The 23,179-nt window shown below is 35.6% G+C and overlaps 2 protein-coding genes across 2 annotated transcripts in view; one reads left to right on the top strand and one right to left on the bottom strand.

The window, feature by feature from the left end:
• Positions 1-23,179, top strand: part of LOC141338412 (poly(rC)-binding protein 4-like) — a 405,056-nt gene that overhangs the window by 180,709 nt on the left and 201,168 nt on the right. The gene's annotated exons all lie outside the window — the stretch shown is intronic.
• The window catches only part of dock3 (dedicator of cytokinesis 3), a 244,681-nt gene that overhangs the window by 81,785 nt on the left and 139,717 nt on the right, over positions 1-23,179 (bottom strand). Inside the window, exons 9-10 of the mRNA XM_073844512.1 lie at positions 22,569-22,610; positions 20,082-20,233 (exon numbers count right to left, since the gene is read on the bottom strand). Coding sequence (XP_073700613.1) covers positions 20,082-20,233; positions 22,569-22,610 — 194 coding nt within the window. The remainder of the gene's footprint in view (positions 1-20,081; positions 20,234-22,568; positions 22,611-23,179) is intronic.

Genomic DNA, 23,179 nt, shown 5'->3' with positions numbered 1-23,179 from the left:
AAATAAATAAAAAACACAACAGAACAAACAAACAAGCAAATAATAAATAAATAAATATTTTTGTTTTTGAATTATTAAATTGATAATAGATTATTTTATTGTATGGAAAAGATCAGCATGAACATTCTGCTCTTGAATATTTGAATGAATGAATGAATGAATGAATGTACAGCCGAAATAAATAAATAAATATTTTTGTTTTTGAATTATCACATTGATAATTGATTCCTTCATTTTATGAAAAAGAGCAGCATGAACATTCTGCTTTTGTATAAACAAAATACGCATTTCTGTGTAATATATATATATATATATATACGTATCAAGACTGAGCATTGCAGATGAGACACACACACACACACACACACACACACACACACACACACACACACACACACACACACACACACACACACACACACACACACACACACACACACACACACACACACAGCCAGATAAACAAACAAAGAAATATTCTAGAATGATTAAATAAATAAATAAATAAATATTTTTGTTTTTTAAATTATTAAATTGATAATAGATTATTTTATTTTAATGGAATAAGCAGCATGAACATTCAGCTTTTGTTTAAATAAATAAGTATTTATGTGTAAACAAATAAATAAAAAAATATTATACAACCAGATAAACAAACAAACAAATAAATAAATAATATATATTTTGCTTTTGTACAAATAAATATTTATGTATTAACAAATAAACAAACAAATATACTGCAGGATAAATAAATAAATAAATAAATAAATAAATTCATTCATTCATTCATTTCTTCGTTTTGTGGAAAAGAGCAGCATGAACATTCTGCTTTTGTATAAATAAATAAATAAATAAACAGCCGGGTAGATTATTTATTTATTATAAAATCAAATAAAGTGGTTTATTTACATCTTTATTTTTAAATTAATAAACTGATAATTGATTACTTTATTTTAAGGAAAAGAGCAGCATGCACATTCTGCAAAATGTTTATTTTTTGTGTTCAACAAATGAAACAAAGCCATGAGGATGAGCAAATAATTACACAAGTCATTTTTAGGAAAACTAACTCTTTCGTCATATCAAAAAAACTTTTTTTTTTTTTTTCAAATGCTCCACACAGTAAAATATTAAAACGCTGGCCCAATTGAATCATTGGAGGAAAACAAAAAGGAAAAAACGTGAAGCCCTAATGACTGTCTTAGTGCCAGCAAACTCTGCAATGTTATTTTTGAGAGCTTAATTAGATATTAATTCACGATTTCAAGCCAGTTCTGCTTGCTGAGAAATCTCCACATGCCACATCCGATCCACAGGAGCCGGTCCTCATGCATATCAAACACCAAACCTCACTTCACTAAATATCTCTGTGCTGCTTCTGCTGTTGGCACAAGAAGCAAGACTTCAGCTTCTTGATCACGATACAGGCTTTGTAAGGGAACATGCATTTTTGTCATGCACAAACAAATGTGTGAAATGCATTCGGCATGTATTCTACAACATGTGACTGAGCATTGCAGATGATTACTGATGATGGAAATTAACGAGTCTATAGTCTAAAGGCTGGAGTCCAGTCTGTGAGCTGATGCTGAACTACAGGCTGAAAGTGCAGTGTGAAAACGTGTAAAATCACACTGACAACTTCACTGACTCTAATGGAATGGGTGTTGATGCGTCGCTCGCTTTCCATGTATAATTTATTCAACATTTGAATAAGAGTTTTGTTTTTCACGCTGCTGAGAAAGCCAATGTGAAGTTTGGACGCTGGATTTACTGATGCAGAAAACAGCGAAAAATTAATTCAGGAGCACATGCCATTTACAATGAGTATTTTATTTTTAAGTTATTTTTTTTACAACAAACAAATTACGTTGCATTACAAAAATATAGATAATTCCTACTGCAAAAAGGAATGAATATTACATTTAATTTATTCATCTTTACATATAATTACATCACATTTAATTTTAAAAACTTAGCTATATATATATATATATATATATATATGTATGTATATACACACACATTACATTTTAATTCATTTTACTTATAAGCAAGATTTACTATCATATTTTCTACAACATATTATATTACAAAAACATTGCTAATTCCTGCTGTAAGTAACTAAATAAGGAACCAATTATTTCTAAATGTATTTTATTTTAGTTATTTATTATACTTATACACAATCAAAAAACTTATACACAAACATAATAAATAAATAAATAAATAAATAAATAAATAAATAAATAAATAAATAAATGCTTTATAAACATTTCATTTTATTTTTACATTTAATTTACTTTATACACAATCAAAGTTGCATTGCAAAAACATAATAAATAAATAAATAAATAAATAAATAAGTAAATGCTTTACAAACATTTCATTTTATTTTTACATTTATTTTACTTTATACACAAAGTTGCATTGCAAAAACATAATAAATAAATAAATAAATAAATAAATGCTTTATAAACATTTCATTTTATTTTTACATTTATTTTACTTTATATACAATCAAAGTTGCATTGCAAAAATATAATAAATAAATAAATAAATAAATGCTTTATAAACATTTCATTTTATTTTTACATTTATTTTACTTTATACACCTTCAGCTGCACTGCAAAAACATTAACAATAAATAAATAAATAAATAAATAAATAAATAAATAAATAAATAAATAAATAAAAGTTTTAAAAAACATTCATTTTATTTTTACATTTATTTTATTTTAGTTATATCTTTTAGTTTATGTTATGTTAAGCTATGTTACATACAACCAAAGTTGCATTGCAAAAACTAAATACATTTTTACATTTCATTAGTTTTACTTATCAGATTATCTTATTTTTAACATTTAAATAAATAAATAAATAAAAGGGTGTTTAACATTAATTTTTAATTTAATTGAATTAACACAAGTTGCATTGCAAAAATAAACAAATAAATAAGGTTTTTAAAACATTTAATTTATTTTATTTAGAAGTAAGATTTATTTTAGTTCATACACAACCAAAGTTGCATTGCAAAAACTAAATAAATAAATAAATAAATAAATAAATACAAGTTTTTTAAACATTTACTTTATTTTACTTATAAGTAATATTTGCTATTTTATTTCATTACAAATAATATTGCTAATTCCTACTGGAAGTAACTAAATAAGTAACTAATAATTATTTTAAAATTTTAGTTTTATATATATATATATATATATATATATATATTCAAAGTTGCATTGCAAAAACATAATACATAAATAAACAATATATTTTTTTAAACATTTATTTTATTTAGCTTATCTTTATATTTATTTTATTTTAGTTATTTATTTTAGTTTATACACAACCAACGTTGCGTTACAAAAACCTTGCTAATTCCTACTGTAAATAACTAAATATCTAATAAATATTTTAATGTATTAAAAATTTATTTTTAGTTATTTGTTTTTATTGTCATTACAAAAGCCTTGCTAATTCCAAATAAATTAATATATAGGTTTGTTTACTTGTATTTTTAAACACAACAACCAGTGTTTCATTACAAAAAAACTGTATTATAATTATTCTGTAAATGAATGTTTTATTACAAAAGCCTTGCTAATTTATTTCGTAAATAAATAAACAAACAATTATTTTCACTAATATTTTTAAACAACCAATGTTTCATTACAAAAACCTTCATAATTCCTTTAGTAAATAAATAAATAAATAAATAAATAAATATTTTTACTAATATTTTTTTAAACACAATAACCAATGTTTCATTACAAAAACCTTCCTAATTCCTTTAGTAAATAAATAAATAAATATTTTCAGTAATATTTTGAAACAACCAATGCTTTATTACAAAAACCTCCTTAATTCATTTGGTAAATAAATAAATAAATAAATATTTTTTATAAATATTTATTTAAATATTTTTTCTCATATTTTTTAAACACAATAACCAATGTTTCATTACAAAAACCATGCTAAATTATCTTGTAAATAAATAAATAAATAATTTTTTACTAATATTTTTAAACAACAACCAATGTTTCATTACAAAAACCTTCCTAATTCCTTTCGTAAATAAAAAAATACATATTTTACTAATATTTTTAAACACAATAACCAATGTTTCATTACAAAATACATGCTTATTTACTTTGTAAATAAATAAATAAATATTTCTTCTTTTTTTCTTCACACAATCAACGTTACATTACAAATTCCTTGCTAATATCTACAGCAAAAAATTGTTTTTTGTTTATACACATACCAAAGTTGCATAAACAAACAAATAAATAAGTAGAAACATTTAATTTATTTTTACATTTATTTCGTTTTATTTTTAGTTTACACAAAATCAAAACTGCATTGCAAAAACATAATAAATAAAATAAATGTTTTTTAAAACATTACATTTTGTTTTTAAATGTATTTTATTTATAACAAACAAACAAATAAATAAAAATAATAAATACTTTTAAACCATTTAATTTCTTTTTTATTTATTTAGTTATTTATTTTAGTTTATACACAACCAAAGTTGCATAAACAAATATAAAACTTAAAACTTTTTATTTATTTATTTACTTGCTTACAATACACAACAACCAAACAGACACAATCTTGCTAATCAATTGTTTATGGAATGCAGGAGAGCATATCTGATCATGTACATTAAGCAAGTATGCATGCTTCACATGTTCACTAGACTCATCAGCTCATCACGTGTGTCCGTCCTAAGGGAACGCCTCGATCCAGAACGACCAATCACATTGCCAGAAAGCACCAACCCACTTCCCGGAGGAGACGCTATTGTCCTCTGACAGCGCTGACAGGTATTCATTAAACTCCTCGAACATCAGCAGCGCTATTACTTCCCAGCTCTGTCCCATTCAAACCGCTCGCCGATTGTTCAGATCCTATTGTGTAGTGATCGCTAGCTCACGGTAATAACATAGTTAGCGTCTGGAGTGTGTAAAGGCTGATAGGCTTGACGCATGATCTTTATACCATAAAGAAACATGTTCAGAGAGTCGATTTAAGTTTAAACAGTCAAGGGTTTCTGCGCAGGAAATGAACTTCTGGGAATCTGTGGCCAAATGCAATTAACAAGTTCAAATATTAAAGGCACCTTCAAAGCCGAGTAATTCATCTGTGTTTGAATAGAGACTAAAGCAGCTGTCACGCATTTTAATCAGTCAGCGAAGAACATGACGGCTTTGTGAGATAATGGCAGATTCACACTGACTGACAATATGGGTACAGCTGTTTCAAAATAAAGGATCTGTGGTGTTTTGGTGGAAAACTTGTTTCTCATTTGGATGTTTGAGATGTTGACTGGTGTTCAGCTGACTTCAGTTTGGTCAAAGCTTATCATCCAAATGGATATCAAATGGTTTACCAGGAAGTGAGTCTGTTTGGAAAGACTAAATGACACTGGAGACATTGACAGATGAGAAAAAGCAACACGTCTGGACAAGAAACCCATTATTAAAATTGTGAGTCGCATAATTTAATTGCATTTAAGTGAATGTGAAAATGAACTGTCAAATTTTTATCTATTAAAGCAGAAATATTATTTATATTTATTTATTTTGTCAATAATTTTAATAACAATAGTTATAACAACAATAATAATATGTAAAAATAAAAATTATAACATCATCAATAATGATTGTTGTTATTAACAACAACAACAACAACAACAACAACAATATGTTAAAAACACTTATTGATTTAATAAAAATGTATATTATTATTATTATTATTATTATTATCATCATTACTGCACCATAAATATTTAAAAACTAGGACAATTATTATTAATAATAATAATAATAGTTGTTGTTTTTAACAATAATAATAATAAAAATAAAAATAATCATAATATGTTAAAAACAATTATTATTGATGTTATTAAAAAGGGATATTATTATTATTTCCAATGCACTCACATCTAAACTTTTTATTATTATAACCCCCCCCCCCCTTTCTTCTTTCCAATATTTAAGTTCTTATTTTAGGGTCCTTTTTTTTGTAAATTTACTATAGCAAACTTATTTAATTTAATCAATGCAATCAGTTGATCGATCAAATAGTAACGTTTCCAATTTTTATTTTTATTTTTTTAAATAAAATTTACAAAGTTTTTAAACATTTTAACACATTATTTTTTAGACAAAATATTGTATTGTGATATAAAACAATAATGCAATTTAAAAGTTAATATATATATATATATTAGTGGTGGGCCGTTATCGGCGTTAACGTGCTGCGTTAACGTGAGACTCTTATCGGGCGATAAAAAAGATATCGCCATTAATCTATTCTCAAAGTTGGGTTGGGAGCTGGGTCTAAACTACCCAAGCTATGATGACTTTCACCTTGATATTTTAGCGCGGATGACGTATACCTAGTCGAATTGCACTGTAGGGGGCGAGAACGAGTCTTCAACTTCTGTGAAATTACCACATCAAATGAGACGTGCAAACATGAAGTTATGAAGCCGCTTCAGGGCAGGTGCGTTGCTAGACCCTTTTTACTGGGGCACGTGACCCCAGTGAAAATCTGCTGTGCCCCAGTAAAATCTCAAGTTTGAGTTATAATTTACTTTGATAATGCCGATATAAAGACATTAAACTATATGCAACAACTGAATTGACGCTTCTAAAAGCAACGCAGTTTAATGGAAGACTATGCACGCAGAAATCGATGCCCGTGCGCGTCTGTGTATTTAACGGCAACGCGCACGTCGTGCAGCCTTTTGCGCAGAAGTACTTGGTTACACAAGTTTGTATAGGTAATTAATTATGTTGTAAATGCAATTGTCAAGCAGTTTGTGATGCATTTTGGAAACAGGAGATGAGCGCCTGGTCTAATGCGCCACCTGGCCCGTTCTCGAAGACTTACTTTTAGTCATTATTTGGGTAGCACACATATTCTGAAAATGCCTTCAAATTAGCCATTTTAATCTAGATTAATCTAGATTAATTCCAAGATTTAATCTAGATTAAAAAAAATAATCTATGCCCACCCCTAATATATATATATATATATATATATAATATCTATTATTTTTTTTATTTTTAATTCATTCATTCATTTACTTACTTTCTTAATTATCTTACTTGCATATTTTTACTGAAAAATAAGACAAGGTACTGATTAAGATGATTTTTTGATGCATCCAGTGGTTATTTTTATGTCACCTGATGAAATGGTTCTTTTTAAGGAATTTGACATGGTGTTTGAATTGGTGCCAACCCATGCTTATAATTACTAAAATTATTAATATGATCGCAGATTATATGTTTGACTAACTACATCGTGATATCAAATCTTGAAAAAAAAAAATACACCAAAAGCCATCATATTATATAAATGGCAGCAACCGAGGAAAGCTGGCCAAATGATTATTCACACAGCACCCACAGAGCTGCGTCTCTCTCTCTCTCTCCACCCACTCCTCACGCTTTTGACAGGCTGCTAATGGTGCCTCTGCCTCCCTCTCAAAAGCTGTCTGACCCTAGAGTGGGCCACAGGTTTGGTCCAAAATTATATCACGCCTGGCCAGGTCTGAAAAGAGGAATGTACTGTACGCAACTGTTTTTAGTTACAACAACTTTCCAGGTGATTGAAGTTTGTCTTGTCAACATTAAATGCGGTTCATAAACCAGTTAAGTCTGTAATGGGACATATTTACATTGACTTTTAATATACTGTGCAAAATATCTGTCCTGATTACTCGCAGTTTCACACTTTCTCAGTCCATCTGCGTGTTTGAAGGTTCTCACTGCTTTCTCTCTTTTTTATCCGTCTGTCAGTTGCTTCTGCAGTCGCATACGCGTCACACCAAACATATTCAGAGACGTTCGCAGACTCGTGTCAAATCCAACTGTAAGCATCTGCACCGCCGGCTGCAGTCTGTCTGTGTGTTATTCTGCTGCGAGCTGCTCCATCCACACCAGCACTGAAAATAGCGTATGGTGTTTTGTGGTGGACCAAGAAATGAGAAAAGAAGTGGAAAATTTACAATATTATTATTAGTAGTATTATTGCTATTATTATTATTTTATATTATTATTTTACGTTTTCATTAAAATGATCAGAAAAGCCATACATATGAAAGTGTAATTCTGTACTAGGTGCGCAACCGAGCAAGTTTACTATATCAGAAAAGCCACACATTTCGAAGTGTAATGCTGTACCAGGTGCGCTACCGAGCAAGTTTAATAAGTTTAGTTTAGTTTAGTTTAGTTTATTTATATAGCACAATAAAACAACGGTCGTTGACCATTGTGCTTTACAACAGCAATAAAAAAGAATAATATAAAACAATCAAAGACAATTAAAAAAAAAAAAAAAAAAAAAGGAAAGAAATGCAACAAAGACAAGCTCCAGATGACTCACATATGTGACCCTGGACCACAAAACCAGTCTTAAGTCGCTGGGGTATATTTGTAGTAATAGCCAAAAATACATGGTATGGGTCAAAATTATAGATTTTTTTTATGCCAAAAATCATTAGGAAATTAAGTAAAGATCATGTTCCATGAAGTTTTTTTGTAAAATTCCTACTATAAATATATCAAAATGTGATTTTTGATTAGTAATATGCATTGTTAAGAACTTAATTTGGAGAATTTTAAAGGTGATTTTCTCAGTATTTTGATTTTTTTGCACCCTCAGATTCCAGATTTTCAAATAGTTGTATCTCGGCCAAATATTGTCCTATCCTAACAAACCATATATCAATAGAAAGCTTATTTATTGAGCTTTCATATGATGTAAACATCTCAGTTTTGTAAAATTTAACCTTATGACTGGTTTTGTGGTCCAGGGTCACATATTATAAGCTTTTTCTAAAAGGTGAGTTTTAAGTTTTGTTTTAAAATGAGATTCTGTAGTAATCATCCTGATAGATAAGGGGAGGCTATTCCACAGTTTTGGGGCCGACTATGGCAAAAGCCCGGTCTCCCTTTCGTTTTAGCCTAGATCTGGGAACCTTTAACAGTTTCTGATTTGATGACCTTAAACATCTTGCAGCTATGTTAACAGTCACAAGTTCAGATAAGTAAAAAGGTGCCAGATCATTTAAAGCCTTAAAAACAAAAAGTAAAATCTTAAACTCTATTCTAAGATGAACTGGCAACCAGTGCAGAAAGAGTAGGACGGGAGTGATGTGCTCGAATTTACGTGTGCCAGTGAGAAGTCTTGCAGCTGCATTTTGGACTAATTGCAAACGGTTTATATAGGAATGACCCATGCCTATATAGATTGAATTACAATAGTCCAAACGAGAGAAAATAAATGCATGAATTACTCTCTCAAGCTCAGCAAAGGTTAAAAAACTCTTAACTTTGGCCAGAAGTCTCAAATGAAAAAAACACGATTTAACAACTACATTTACCTGCTTATCAAATAACAAGGCAGAGACAAAAACAAAACCTAGGTTTTTAACATATGGTTTTACATAAGCAGCTAAGCTACCCAACACTTGACTTAAACTGCCAAAGAAAGATAACGGTCCAAACACAATTGCCTCAGTTTTACTCTCGTTTAAGTGCAAGAAATTTTTGGACATCCAAGCCTTAATGTCAGACAGACAGGCAGTTAAAGCACACAGACCAGCATTATCATTTTGCTTAATGGGCATATATATATTTGAGTGTCGTCTGCATAAAAATGAAAAAGTATTCTATGTTTTCTTAAAATTGAGCCCAAAGGCAGCATATATAAAGAAAACAAAATAGGAGCAAGAATAGATCCTTGGGGAACCCCGCACGTCAGATGTGCTTTGGAGGAAGAACATCCATTAACACTAACAGAAAAGGTTCTATTGTTCAAATAAGATTTGAACCAATTCAGTGCATGACCTTTAATACCCGCACAGCATTCAAGGCGAGAAATAAGAATGTCATGATCGACTGTATCAAAGGCGGCACTCAAATCCAACAGTAAAAGTATTACAGAATTTCCTGAATCAACAGATAATAAAATATCGTTTGACACTCTTAAAAGAGCAGATTCTGTACTGTGACGTCTCCTAAAACTAGACTGAAAAGATTCAAAAACTCCATTAGACTCTAAAAAATTCAATAATTGAACAGAAACTACCTTCTCAAGAATTTTAGAGATAAAAGGCAAGTTCGAAATTGGCCTAAAATGTGAAAAACGGTCACATCAAGGTTAGATTTTTTCAACAGTGGTTTAACGGTAGCATACTTCAAATAATCTGGAACAGATCCTACGGAAATACTCTTATTTATTATTTCTAAGATAAAGGGCCCAACAGTGTCAAAAACCTGAATAAGGCGGCGCGCTGGAATTACGTCAGTCAACTTCATAACCAGTTCATTAAGAGAGTATAAAGAGATGGTTTCAAAGGCATTAAAAAACGAAGTACAAACCGGAAAAGAGGAAGGATCATAGTTTATGGGTACGATATGCTGTCTAATTTCATGTATCTTGTTTGTAAAATACCTTAAAAAGCATTTACAAGCAGTATCTGGGTCATCGAAATGCAGATCAGGAGAAGGATTTATAACAGAGTTAATTTTGGAGGTCTTTGACAGTTCCTAGATAACGTCAGAGAAATACTTTGATTTTGCGTCTTTCACAGCTCTTTGATAGTTAGTTAATGAATTACGTTATCTCCAATGACACATGCAACTTATATTTTTTTCCATTTACGTTCTGCACGCCGACATACTTGTCTTAGAGCCCGAGTTTCAGTGTTTAACCATGGATCTGCCTTAGGTTTAAACTGCTTACTCCTAAATGGAGCAATAGAATCTAAAATTTCAGTACACGTAGAATTTAACAGAGTAAGCTGCTGTTCAACATCTAAATTATTTGATGGACAGTCAAGAGAACCCAGCTTACATGCCTCATCAAAATGGGAAGCAAAATCCTCACAAAAGGTGGAGCTAAACAAACACGACCAAAGAATAGACTTCTTGGTTGTAACAGCCAAATTTAACATAGAACAGGTAAACATCACAGGGTTATGATCTGAGAAACTTATATCCCCAATTTCAAGATCATGAATAGTGATACCGTGTAACAGGACAAGATCAAGAGTATGGCCAAGTACGTGAGTAGGCCCTGTAACCATTTGGACTAAGTCAAGTGAATCAATGAGACTTTTAAATTCTTTAGCAAGTGGATTTGTATCACAGCATACATGAATATTAAAATCACCAACAATCAAAAGTCTGTTAAACTGAGAAACAATGCTACTTAAAAAATCAGCAAACTCATAAATGAAGTCTTTGTTTGTCTTTGGAGGACGATATACAATAGCAATAACTAACTTTCGGTCCCTTTTCATTTGAAATAACAGTACCTCAAAACTGGAGAAAGACTCAGATTGTACAGTCCGACAGGTGAAGCAGCTTTTGAAAACACATGCTAAGCCGCCACCCTTCCCAGTTGATCTTGGGTGGTTTAAAAATGTACAGTTTGAAGGTACAAGTTCAGAAAAAGGACTCACATCCTCAGCTGATAACCAAGTCTCGGTCACAAATAAAAAATCTAGATTGTTCGTTGCAAAAAAATCATGTAAAATAAATGTCTTATTCACAACCGATCTATCTGTCACAGGGACGGTCGGAGACGAGCGGATCCATTCGCAGCATTTATTAGATAAGACAAAACAAAACAAACACACAGGGGCAGGCAGAAATCGTAGTCAAAACACAGGCAGAAAGGTCGGGGCTGGCAGCGAGAATCAAACACGGGAGGGAGTCCAGGAATCAAACACGGGAAAACAAACACGGGAAGAAACGCTCAGAAATGCAGCCGGGGCAACACAAGACTTCGCGAAGAATCTGAGTGTGAGAGTGGCTTATATGCAGTCCTAGAAATGAGGTGCAGGTGTGAGCGGTAATCAGTGCAGTGAGAAACAAGGAGCAGGTGAATGCAGTGATTAGTGCAGTGGCTTGTGGGGAATGAAGTCCATGATGTGTAGTGCAAGAGTTTATGATGACAGGATGACTCAATTCGTGACAGAGCCCCCCACCAAGGAGCGGCTTCCAGACGCTCTAACCACATAATGAAACTGGAGGGTGGTGGAGCGGAGGCGGAACAGGGGGAGGGATGGAGGGCCAGGTCCATGTGGGGGTAATGGAGCTATGGACTGAGGCGGGACAAGCCATGGTGGAGGAAGGGTAACCGGAACCGGAGGGGAACCGGAGAGTCGATGGTCCTGGGCGACACAGAGGATCCGGAGGGCCAAGGCTGAACCCAAGGCTCTGGCGACCAAGGCGGAGATGGAGGTCCGGAGGTACACGGCGGAGCCGGAGCGACAAAGGACCGAGGCTGTGCCCGCGGGAGGGAGGAGGTCCACAGAGCCGGTAGGACGGAGGAGTAGAGTCCAGAGGCGAAGGTGGGGCGACGACCGATGGAGCCCGGTGGAGCTGGTGGACTGACGGCCGACAGACGGCCGAGACGAGGGAGCAGAGAGCCGGGGTGGAGCCGCAGGGTCGGAGGGCCGAGACGGAGTCCAGGACTCTGAGGCTGGAGGCGATGGTGAGGGATCCTCCAGCCAGGACACCGATGGAGACTGGCAGACCCACGGCAACTCCTCTGCACCGAAGGTGGGTTGAAGGTGAGCCGAGGCACTGTCAGGAGACAGAGGTGGTGGGACTGGAGCAGTAGGGAGGGTGGGTGGGAAATTAGACAGTCCATACATGGCCTCCGTGGCCAGAACAGGGCAGACAGGAATCTCAGGAAGGCTGGGCGGAACCAGCATAGGCTCTGGACGACTGGACGGAACCAGCGGAGGCTCTGGACGACTGGACGGAACCAGCGCAGGCTCTGGAAGGCTGGGCGGAGCCAGCGGAGGCTCTGGAAGGCTGGGCGGAACCAGCGGAAGCTCTGGAAGGCCGGGCGGAACCAGCGGAGGCTCTGGGAGGCCGGGCGGAACCAGCGGAGACTCTGGGAGGCCGGGCGGAACCAGCGGAGACTCTGGGAGGCCGGGCGGAACCAGCAGAGACTCTGGGAGGCCGGGCGGAACCAGCGGAGACTCTGGGAGGCTGGGCGGCACCAGTGGAGACTCTGGGAGACCGGGCGGCACCAGCGGAGACTCTGGACGGCTGGGGCGGAACCAGCAGAGACTCTGGGAGACTGGACGGAGCCATCTTGGCCGGGGAATCAGGCTTGGCGGCCATCTTGGCCGAGAACTCATGAACGGCGGCCATCTTGGCCGGGGACTCAGGAACGGCGGCCATCTTGGCTGGGAACTCAGGAACATCGGCGGCCATCATGTGTGCAGACTCTGGCGTGGCAGCCATCTTGCGTAGTGGCTCTGAGCTGGAGTTTACTGTGGGAACATTGTTGTCCTCTTCTTTGATTCCCACAGTAAAAGGAGAGCCACTCATTTGCAGAGCAATGTCAATGTAAATTTGTAAAGTCCAGTTAGGTGCAAACATGGGCATGAGTGAAGCCAATGGCTCTAAGAGTCCTCCACGGAAGAAAATCATCAGGCAAGCCTCATCCATAGTAGACTGATTTGCCAATTCAATAAAGTCCATTGCATACTCCTCAACAGACCGCTCACCTTGTTTGAGACGCATGATCTGTACTGTTGAATTCGTGCTGGAACCGGATGACACCATGCTAGCTGCTGGATCCTTGTAGTGGCGAAGTCTTCTGTCACAGGGACGGAGACGAGCGGATCCATTCGCAGCATTTATTAGATAAGACAAAACAAAACAAACACACAGGGGCAGGCAGAAATCGTAGTCAAAACACAGGCAGAAAGGTCAGGGCTGGCAGCGAGAATCAAACATGGGAGGGAGTCCAGGAATCAAACACGGGAAAACAAACATGGGAAGAAACGCAGCCGGGGCAACACAAGACTTCGCGAAGAATCTGAGTGTGAGAGTGGCTTAAATGCAGTCCTAGAAATGAGGTGCAGGTGTGAGCGGTAATCAGTGCAGTGAGAAACAAGGAGCAGGTGAATGCAGTGATTAGTGCAGTGGCTTGTGGGGAATGAAGTCCATGATGTGTAGTGCAAGAGTTTATGATGACAGGACGACTCAATTCGTGACACTAGCGTTTATCAGAGCCATCTTAATTTGCACTGACTCACCAGTCGGCTGAGTTGCCCGATTTAAAGAACGAAGATTCCTGTGATTTATTCCTCCTCAACGAAAACGGACCAAAGATGACCACCTCGGAGGGACTTGAAGAACCCTCGGAATCACAGGCCGAACATATTGCTGACAAGGCTCCAGTAATCTCCGCGACGCGAAACGACCGCCGACGGGTTCAAAGTCCGGGAAAGCCACGAAGGGACATCGTGCAGGCAAACGCATTAGGTGTAGTTTTGTCCTAACTGCAATTCCTCCTCGTTTTCCTCTTCGTCTGCGGCGTTTCCTCCGGGAAAAATCCCATGGCATACGACGTAAACAGGTAGGAATGGATGCCAGTACAGGTGGAGGTGGTCGATTAAAATCATCTACCTCTGGAACGGTGTTTGATAAAAATTCCGCTGCACTTCTTAAGTTAAAAAGCTGTTGCCGGTCATACACCATAAGTGTATGCGCAGTTTGAGTCAAAAAAGAGCTTAGACAAACAATAAACAGCACAGTAAACACAGAGCGCAGACGGTAATAAATCAGAAAAGCCATACATATGGAAGTGTAATGCTGTACCAGGTGCGCTACCGAGCAAGTTTACTACATCAGAAAAGCTATACATACAGAAATGTAATGCTGTACCATGTGCGCTACTGAGCAAGTTTACTAAATCAGAAAAGCTATACATACGGACGTGTAATGCTGTACCAGGTGCGCTACCGAGCAAGTTTACTACATCAGAAAAGCTATACATACAGAAATGTAATGCTGTAACATGTGCGCTACTGAGCAAGTTTACTAAATCAGAAAAGCTATACATACGGACGTGTAATGCTGTACCAGGTGCGCTACCGAGCAAGTTTAATATATCAGAAAAGCCACACATATAGAAGTGTAATATTATGATGGGTGCGCAACCGAGCAAGTTTATCATATCAGAAAAGCCACACATATGGAAGCGTAATACTGTACCAGGTGCGCTACCGAGCAAGTTTACTACATCAGAAAAGCTATACATACAGAAATGTAATGCTGTACCATGTGCGCTACTGAGCAAGTTTACTAAATCAGAAAAGCTATACATACGGACGTGTAATGCTGTACCAGGTGCGCTACCGAGCAAGTTTAATATATCAGAAAAGCCACACATATAGAAGTGTAATATTATGATGGGTGCGCAACCGAGCAAGTTTATCATATCAGAAAAGCCACACATATGGAAGCGTAATACTGTACCAGGTGCGCTACCAAGCAAGTTTACTACATCAGAAAAGCCATACATATGGAAATGTAATGATGTACCAGGTGCGCTTCCGAGCAAGTTTAATATATCAGAAAAGCCACACATTTGAACGTGTAATGCTATACCAGGTGAACTACCGAGCATGTTTACTATATCAGAAAAGCCACACATATAGAAGTGTAATACTGTGATGTGTGCACAACCGAGCAAGTTTATCATATCAGAAAAGCCACACATATGGAAGTGTAATACTGTACCAGGTGCGCTACCGAGCAAGTTTACTACACTACAGAGCAAGTTTACTACATCAGAAAAGCCACACATATGGAACTTAACTAAACTCAAAATTTATTTAAAAAGCACTTTCAAAACCATAAAAATGGACCAAAGTGCTGCACAGAAATAATTAAAACTATAAAACAACATACAACAAGCAAACCAGTGCAATCATAACATCAACATAATTTGTACAACAAAATCACTCACATTAACAGACCCATTCAGACACCAAAAGCCTGATGAAAAAAATAAGTCTTTAAGTTCTTTTGAAAACTGTCCATTGTTGATGAAGCCTTTATAAATAGCGGCAAAACGTCCCAAAGTCTGAAAAGGTCACGCCTTAAACGAGTCTGTGGTACGGATAGAAGTAAGTTCTGAGAAGACCAAACAACGTTCAGATTGGTAAGAGATTGGAAGTGCAATGCTGTACCATGTGCGCTACTGAGCAAGTTTACTACACCAGAAAAGCCATACATATGGAAGTGTAATGCTGTACCAGGTGAGCTACTGAGCAAGTTTACTACATCAGAAAAGCCAGACATATGGAAGTGCAATGCCGTACCAGGTGTGCTACCGAGCAAGTTTACTACATCAAAAAAAAGATCAGAAAACAGCCATTATTATTATTAAGGGTTCAAACGCGTATTGCAATTGTTAGAATGGTCACGGATCCGCATAAAACTGATCATGCAGACCAAACCATAAGTTGTAGGGATGGTAGTACTCACACCGCTGACAACGTCACCAAGGCTCATCCCAATGGGCCTGACGGGGGCGCTACAGCGCTTAAAAGTACAAAATTGCTCATAACTCCTAGACCACCGGTCGCAGACTCAAGTGTCTTATGTCATTGGAATCCTTGGCTCACGATTAGATCATGAAATTTTCTGATATTCTAGATTTTTTGCAAAACCTACTTTAGCGAACTAGTCCTAGGTTTTTTGCCAGATCGGAATCAAACCAGTGCAGGAAAAACATAAAAATGGCTATACCTACGCAACCATTTGTCCTATCAACATTAAAATTCACTGTGCATGCTCTTAGTCCAAAGTGCCACAAGTGTCTATAAAGACATTTGCATATCTCAAAAAAACATGGCCATACATCGCCATTGGCCGATGAAGTTTGAGCACCTATTAGACATGGTTAACGGAGGCTGATCGGAAAAAAACCTCAGTGGGACTGTGTTGACTTACAACCCCAAAGGTATGTCAGAAATTTGAAAGAAATCGGCCACTGGGGAGTAAAATCGCGTTTTTTTGCAATGTTTGTGCATTGCACGTTTTTGCACATATACGCGGTATTCATATCACATGACAGAACTTCTCATTCCAGACTCATTTGCCTCTAGAACCAGGATTGCTACATAATGTATTTTTTCAAATGTGCTTAAATGCCTTAAAGCACTTGGACCCCAGTAATCGCTGCTTGCAGCTTTATTTATTGTTATTATTATTATTATTATTATTATTATTATTTTACATTATTATTTCACATTTTCATTTAAATTAGGAGTGATAAGGAATACTTATTTATGAATGAATCAATGAATCAATGATTTCACGCTGACTATAAAATGTAATGTTCAGAATTAAACATGTTTAACCTCATAAAGCACTGCACTGATTTGTGGGTTTTGTAAGCGAAGTATGCATTTCATTCTTAAGAACTGCAGGGAGAGAATGATAAAAAGCAAATCTTAACTCACACAGAAAACACCGTCTAGACATGGTCAAAAGCTCTCAGAGGGAATATGGAATGAGAACATTGGAAATAAAATGTGAGGTAGAGAAATCGTTCTGTCTCCATGGTGAGACTGATCAGCATGGGGTCTCTCATGAGAGCAGCCTCCCTCAGGACAAACAGCAGCAGTGTATGGAGCTTTCTGCAGATCAAGGCTTCGAAATCACACCAACACACGAATACAGCCACGCTAGCCCGTGTCGTTTTGACAGATGATAATGCAATGTGACTGTTTCAGGTGAGCCTGAAGTGAACAACACAACAAGTGGAAAGAACAATAGGGATGAGGGGGTTTAAGGTTGTCTGACCACCCTAATTAACATTTTTGTTGTTTCTATCAGCAATCAAAAGGATGAAAGGGTGATACATGAACTTATTGAACCGCTGCTTCAAACAGAAACATTTAAGCGATCGTCTCTTAGTGGCCTACAAACACTTCTCTAATTTAATTAATGAGGTGTATGAATTACTTTTTAAACACTCCCATTGGAGGAATCTGCCAGTGGGCTTATTTCTCTTAAGATTAACACAAGGAACAACAAAACAAGCTTACGTTGTATAATAGAAGATAAAATCTCCTCATCCTTGAGTTTATTATAGTCCCTGAAAGTGGACTTCCCTCAAGGGTGTTTTCAGCTCATGCAGATTCCCCCAACCACTGGAAAGCAATTTCACTTCCTGTTTCTGACAAGCACTTTTTTATGCCAACCCATATCAAGTTCCTCAAGAAAAGTTACAGCAGCCTTGCCTCAAAAAGCCAAATGAATTAAGCTCTACAAACACAAAAACAAGACTCCAGGCTTGTTGGAAAAACATGCCTGTGGCAACATTTCTGCAAAATGTTATTACATTGCTTCTTGCACATTTAGCTATATTGGCAAAGTGAAACGTCCAGTGAGGGGCGCTAAATACACATTTGAGGTTATATGAAGATTAATGTAAATCTGGCAGTGTTTTAATTATTTATTGAGGCAGTTCGGAAATTAAATAATGCCAACAGGTTAATGTTCTAAACACTAAACACCTAAACATAACTGAGAGTATTAACAAAGGCATAAAAAATGAAGCAACCATGCCATTTTAGCTTGATTCTACAAGTCTTTGCGCTCTTTTGTTGTTTATATTGTAGCTCCACATAGCAAGTGCAGTGTTGTACCAGGTGCGCTACCGAGCAAGTTTACAAAATTATAAAAGTCGTACATATGGATGTGTAAATGCTCTACCAGGTATGCTACCGAACAAGTTTACTACATCAGAAAAGTCATACATATTGAACTGTAAATGCTGTACCAGGTGCGCTACTGAGCAGGTTTACTACATCAGAAAAGCCAGATATATGGAAGTGTAAATGATGTACCAGGTGCGCTACTGAGCAAGTTTACTACATCAGAAAAGTTGTACATATGGAAGTGTAAATGCTGTACCAGGTGCGCTACTGAGCAAGTTTACTACACCAGAAAAGCCATAAAAATGGAAGTGTAAATGCTGTACCAGGTGCGCTACTGAGCAAGTTTACTACATCAGAAAAGCCGGACATATGGAAGTGTAAATGCTGTACCAGGTGCACTACCGAGCAAGTTTACAAAATTAGAAAAGTCGTACATATGGATGTGTAAATGCTGTACCAGGTGCACTACTGAGCAAGTTTACAAAATCAGAAAAGCCATAAATATGGAACTGTAAATGTTGTACCAGGTGCGCTACCGAGCAAGTTTACTACACCAGAAAAGCCATAAATATGGAAGTGTAAATGCTGTACCAGGTGCACTACCGAGCAAGTTTACAAAATTAGAAAAGTTGTACATATGGAAGTGTAAATGCTGTACCAGGTGCGCTACCGAGCAAGTTTACTACACCAGAAAAGCCATAAATATGGAAGTGTAAATGCTGTACCAGGTGCGCTACTGAGCAAGTTTACAAAATCAGAAAAGCCATAAATATAGAAGTGTAAATGCTATACCAGATGCGCTACTGAGCAAGTTTACTACATCAGAAAAGCCATACATATGTAGCTGGTAAAAGTATAGCAAAAAGTGTTTTAACTCATAACATAGTACAGCAAGGAATTGCACAAAATAAGTCTTTATTAATCTATAATCTGCTCCAGTATCATAATCTGTATGAAAATTAATAAGCTGTTGATGTTTTACTGCCACTAATGCACATATCTGTAGAGAGTTTTCGATATGTTTTGGAGTTTTGCAAAAATCTAGGTAGTTGTATGTTTCTCCAGTGTGCATATGTTAAACAAAACTTCAGCTGTCTTAAAACATGTCTGTCAAATTAATCTAAAACAGTGTGATATTCTGCTAACAAGGTTTAGTTTCTAGAGGCAGAGTTGGTTTAGGTCGTCCTCTACCTCAAAAACACTACTTGGAACTTAAGATGTCTTAATAGCATAGTTGGAGCGAAGAGATCTTTTACATGAATACTTCATCAAGGTCTCTTGTCCTTATCTCATCTTTCTGCAGTCTCACAGTTCTGTGTGCCATTTTAAATCATTGTAAAAAATGTGGCCTATGTACATGTAGGCGTTATGTGCTTTCATTTCCAAGACACTGATGTTTTAAAGATGATGGCTTACTTTATTGCCTATGGGACCTCATGTACTTTTTTTTGCTGTTCCTTGAGAATAATTACAAGTGAAAGCTTCTTCACTGTAAAAAGCTTGAGTGGTGAAAGGGTACAGCCATTGAATGTGTATACAAACTTATTAATGAGACATTTCCTACCTGATTTGCTTTCCCTCTCTCAGATCATACAAAGAGAAGAAGATGTCTGTGTCCTCGCCGATGGTGTTGTATGTGAAGCTCTTAAGGTTGACGAAAAGATGGTGCGGCACAGGCATTCGACATGAATCCCCATGTCTTTGTCTTCCGCCATCCTGAAAAAACAAGAGCGAACTACAGTTTTAAACTACGTAATATAATGTTTGTTACAGTTTATGTTACAGTGTTATTTTGTCATTTTTTGTTATGCGGAATTTTATGGAATATGATGATATGCTGTTATTTTATGTTGTTGTGTTATGTTACAAGGCATATTGTTCCATGTTATATATTACATATCATTTATGTAATAATACTGTATATTGTTACATTATCTTGTAACGTTAAACATTTTGTTTACATGTGTTATGTCATAGCATAACATGTAATGATATACCACAACATGCAACACAACATGGCAATACATATAGCAATCATTAATGGTATAAAATAACATGTAACAATATACTACATGATATGTCTTATTTTCTGTCGTTAAACGTTACATAGTTACATGTCTTATTATAACATAACATACAATATACCACAGCAAGAAAAAAAACTATATAACAGCAAAACATAATGATAAAACATGTAATTTTATAACATATTACAACATATCATGACATGTGATATACATGCCATAACATGTAATGATATACCACAAAATTATATAACACAACATTGAATAACATATGATATAACATGTAACACTACAACATATGGTGTAATAATATGCAACAACATAAAATGTACCCGTGCACAACAAAGTAACATAACATTTAACAATATACCACAGCACGATATAACACAAGACTGCATAACAATATAACATGTGATGCTTTAACATAAGGTTATCATGTGACACGTAATATGTCACAGTATGATGACATAACAATATACCACAGCATGATATAACAACACAACAATGCATAACAAGTAACGGCAAGACATATAGCGATATAACGTAAGTCTGTAACATAACATTTAACAATATATGTGATATACCACAGCATGGATGCCATAACATTTAACAATATACCCCAAAATTACATAACACAATGCTGCATAACATGTAACACTATAACATGCAATGCTATGGCATGACATGTAACCATATATCACATGGCATGACATGCTATAACATGTAACAATATACCACAACATGACTGTATACACAACAAGACTGTATAACATGTAAAGCTATAACACAACTTAGTTATATCATTACATTTTATTTAATGTTTTGTTGTTGAGTATATTTTTACATGTAATATTGGGTTGTGGTATATTGTTACATGTTATATGTAAATGTGTTTTTTGGTTATGAGACAGTGTAAAACGTAATGTGATACAGGTTAATGTGATTAAGTGATACCTGTGATTCATGACATCATTTTCATTACATGTGATGGTACATTGTGGCATGTTGTTACATCTTATGTTATGTTATGTTATGTTATGTTATGTTATGTTATGTTATGTTATGTTGTGTTGTGTTGTGTTATGTTATGTTATACAGTGGCCTCAAAAGCAATGTGTTTTTTTGATCACCAAACAGTTGAAAATGTTACATGATACAGGTAGATGTGATGAAGTGATAACTGTGGTTCGTTACATCATAATCATTACATGTGATGTTATGTTGTTGTACATATCATTAAATGTGATGTTACGTTGTGGTATGTTGTTACATGTTATATGTTAACAATGTGTTTTTGGTCATCATTGTAAAATGTAATGTGATACAGGTTGATGTTATTAAGTGATACCTGTGGTTCATAACATCCTGATCATTACATGTGATGTTATGTTGTTGTGTATATCATTACATGTGGTGGTACATTGTGATATGTTGTTACATCTTATGTTATGTTATGTTACGTTGTCATGTTATGTTATGTTATGTTATGTTGTTATGTTATGTTATGTTATGTTGTGTTGTGTTGTGTTGTGTTGTGTTGTGTTGTGTTGTGTTGTGTTGTGTTATGTTATGCAGTGGGTGGCCTCAAAAACTATGTGGTTTCTGGTCTGTGGAAAATGTTTTGTGATACAGGTAGATGTGATGAAGTGATTCCTCTGGTTACTCTCTTATTTACACTTAGAAACTGCTTCTTAAATGTGTAAAATATAACAATATAATGTAATATAATAATATATGTTTTACTAAGATAAAACAATCTAACTGGAACAAAACAAACATTTATTAATGCTTGAATGTCAGAGTGTTGCAATCATTTGGCCTGTTTTTATTACTGACCTATATTCAAACTAGTGCTTTATAACTGTAAAAGGTCTTTTAGCATGAGCAAAACAGAGCAAACAAGGTGTTTAGGTCAAAATGTCACATTTTAGCCCATGGTGAACCATGACCTACAAAACGTTCTGTACATTAATGACTCTAAGCATTTCTGACAAGTCCTCAGATGGTGCTGAGGATGACAAATTTACCTGGGATGTGCTTTGCTGGACGCTGTGTCTGCTGGATAGATGCTGTCAACCGAGACAAAGAGAGAGAGAAAAAGAAACATTGTAGTCATATTTCAGAATAAAATCTAGCCAATGTGTATATACTGTACAAAGCATGCAGAGTTAGACATATCATCTTAGCTGTACCTGCAAGACAGTAACTGACATCCTTAACACAAAAAACCTATTATAATGAATGTTTCAAGCAGAAACATATAATGTGCATACTGCACACATTACCTTTAAACATAAAACAATATCACACCAAAATAATACATAATTCAAGTATCAAAGGGAACAGAATTTCCTGTTTGATCCGTAATTGAGTAAATAAAACACTTGCTTAAGGGTTTGAATACATTCCCACAACACTGTATGGATGTACCAAGCAATATCACATGAGATATCTACATCTAGATTAATCATATTCACAGAGGCGCCGTCAGCACAAACCCCAAGCAGAAAACACATGCTCATAATCACATGGCGAAACACGCACACACACATACACATCTTGCCCGGGAGCCAGGGTGACTTATGAGTCTGTGTTTCTTAGCTTGCATCTTTCTATTCAGTGCTTTTGACTGCGTATA

This window comes from Garra rufa, chromosome 7 (genome assembly GCF_049309525.1).
Source record: "Garra rufa chromosome 7, GarRuf1.0, whole genome shotgun sequence".
NCBI lineage: Eukaryota > Metazoa > Chordata > Actinopteri > Cypriniformes > Cyprinidae > Garra > Garra rufa.
Note: the sequence above shows the minus strand (reverse complement) of the source record. Positions and strands in the feature narration are given on the sequence as shown.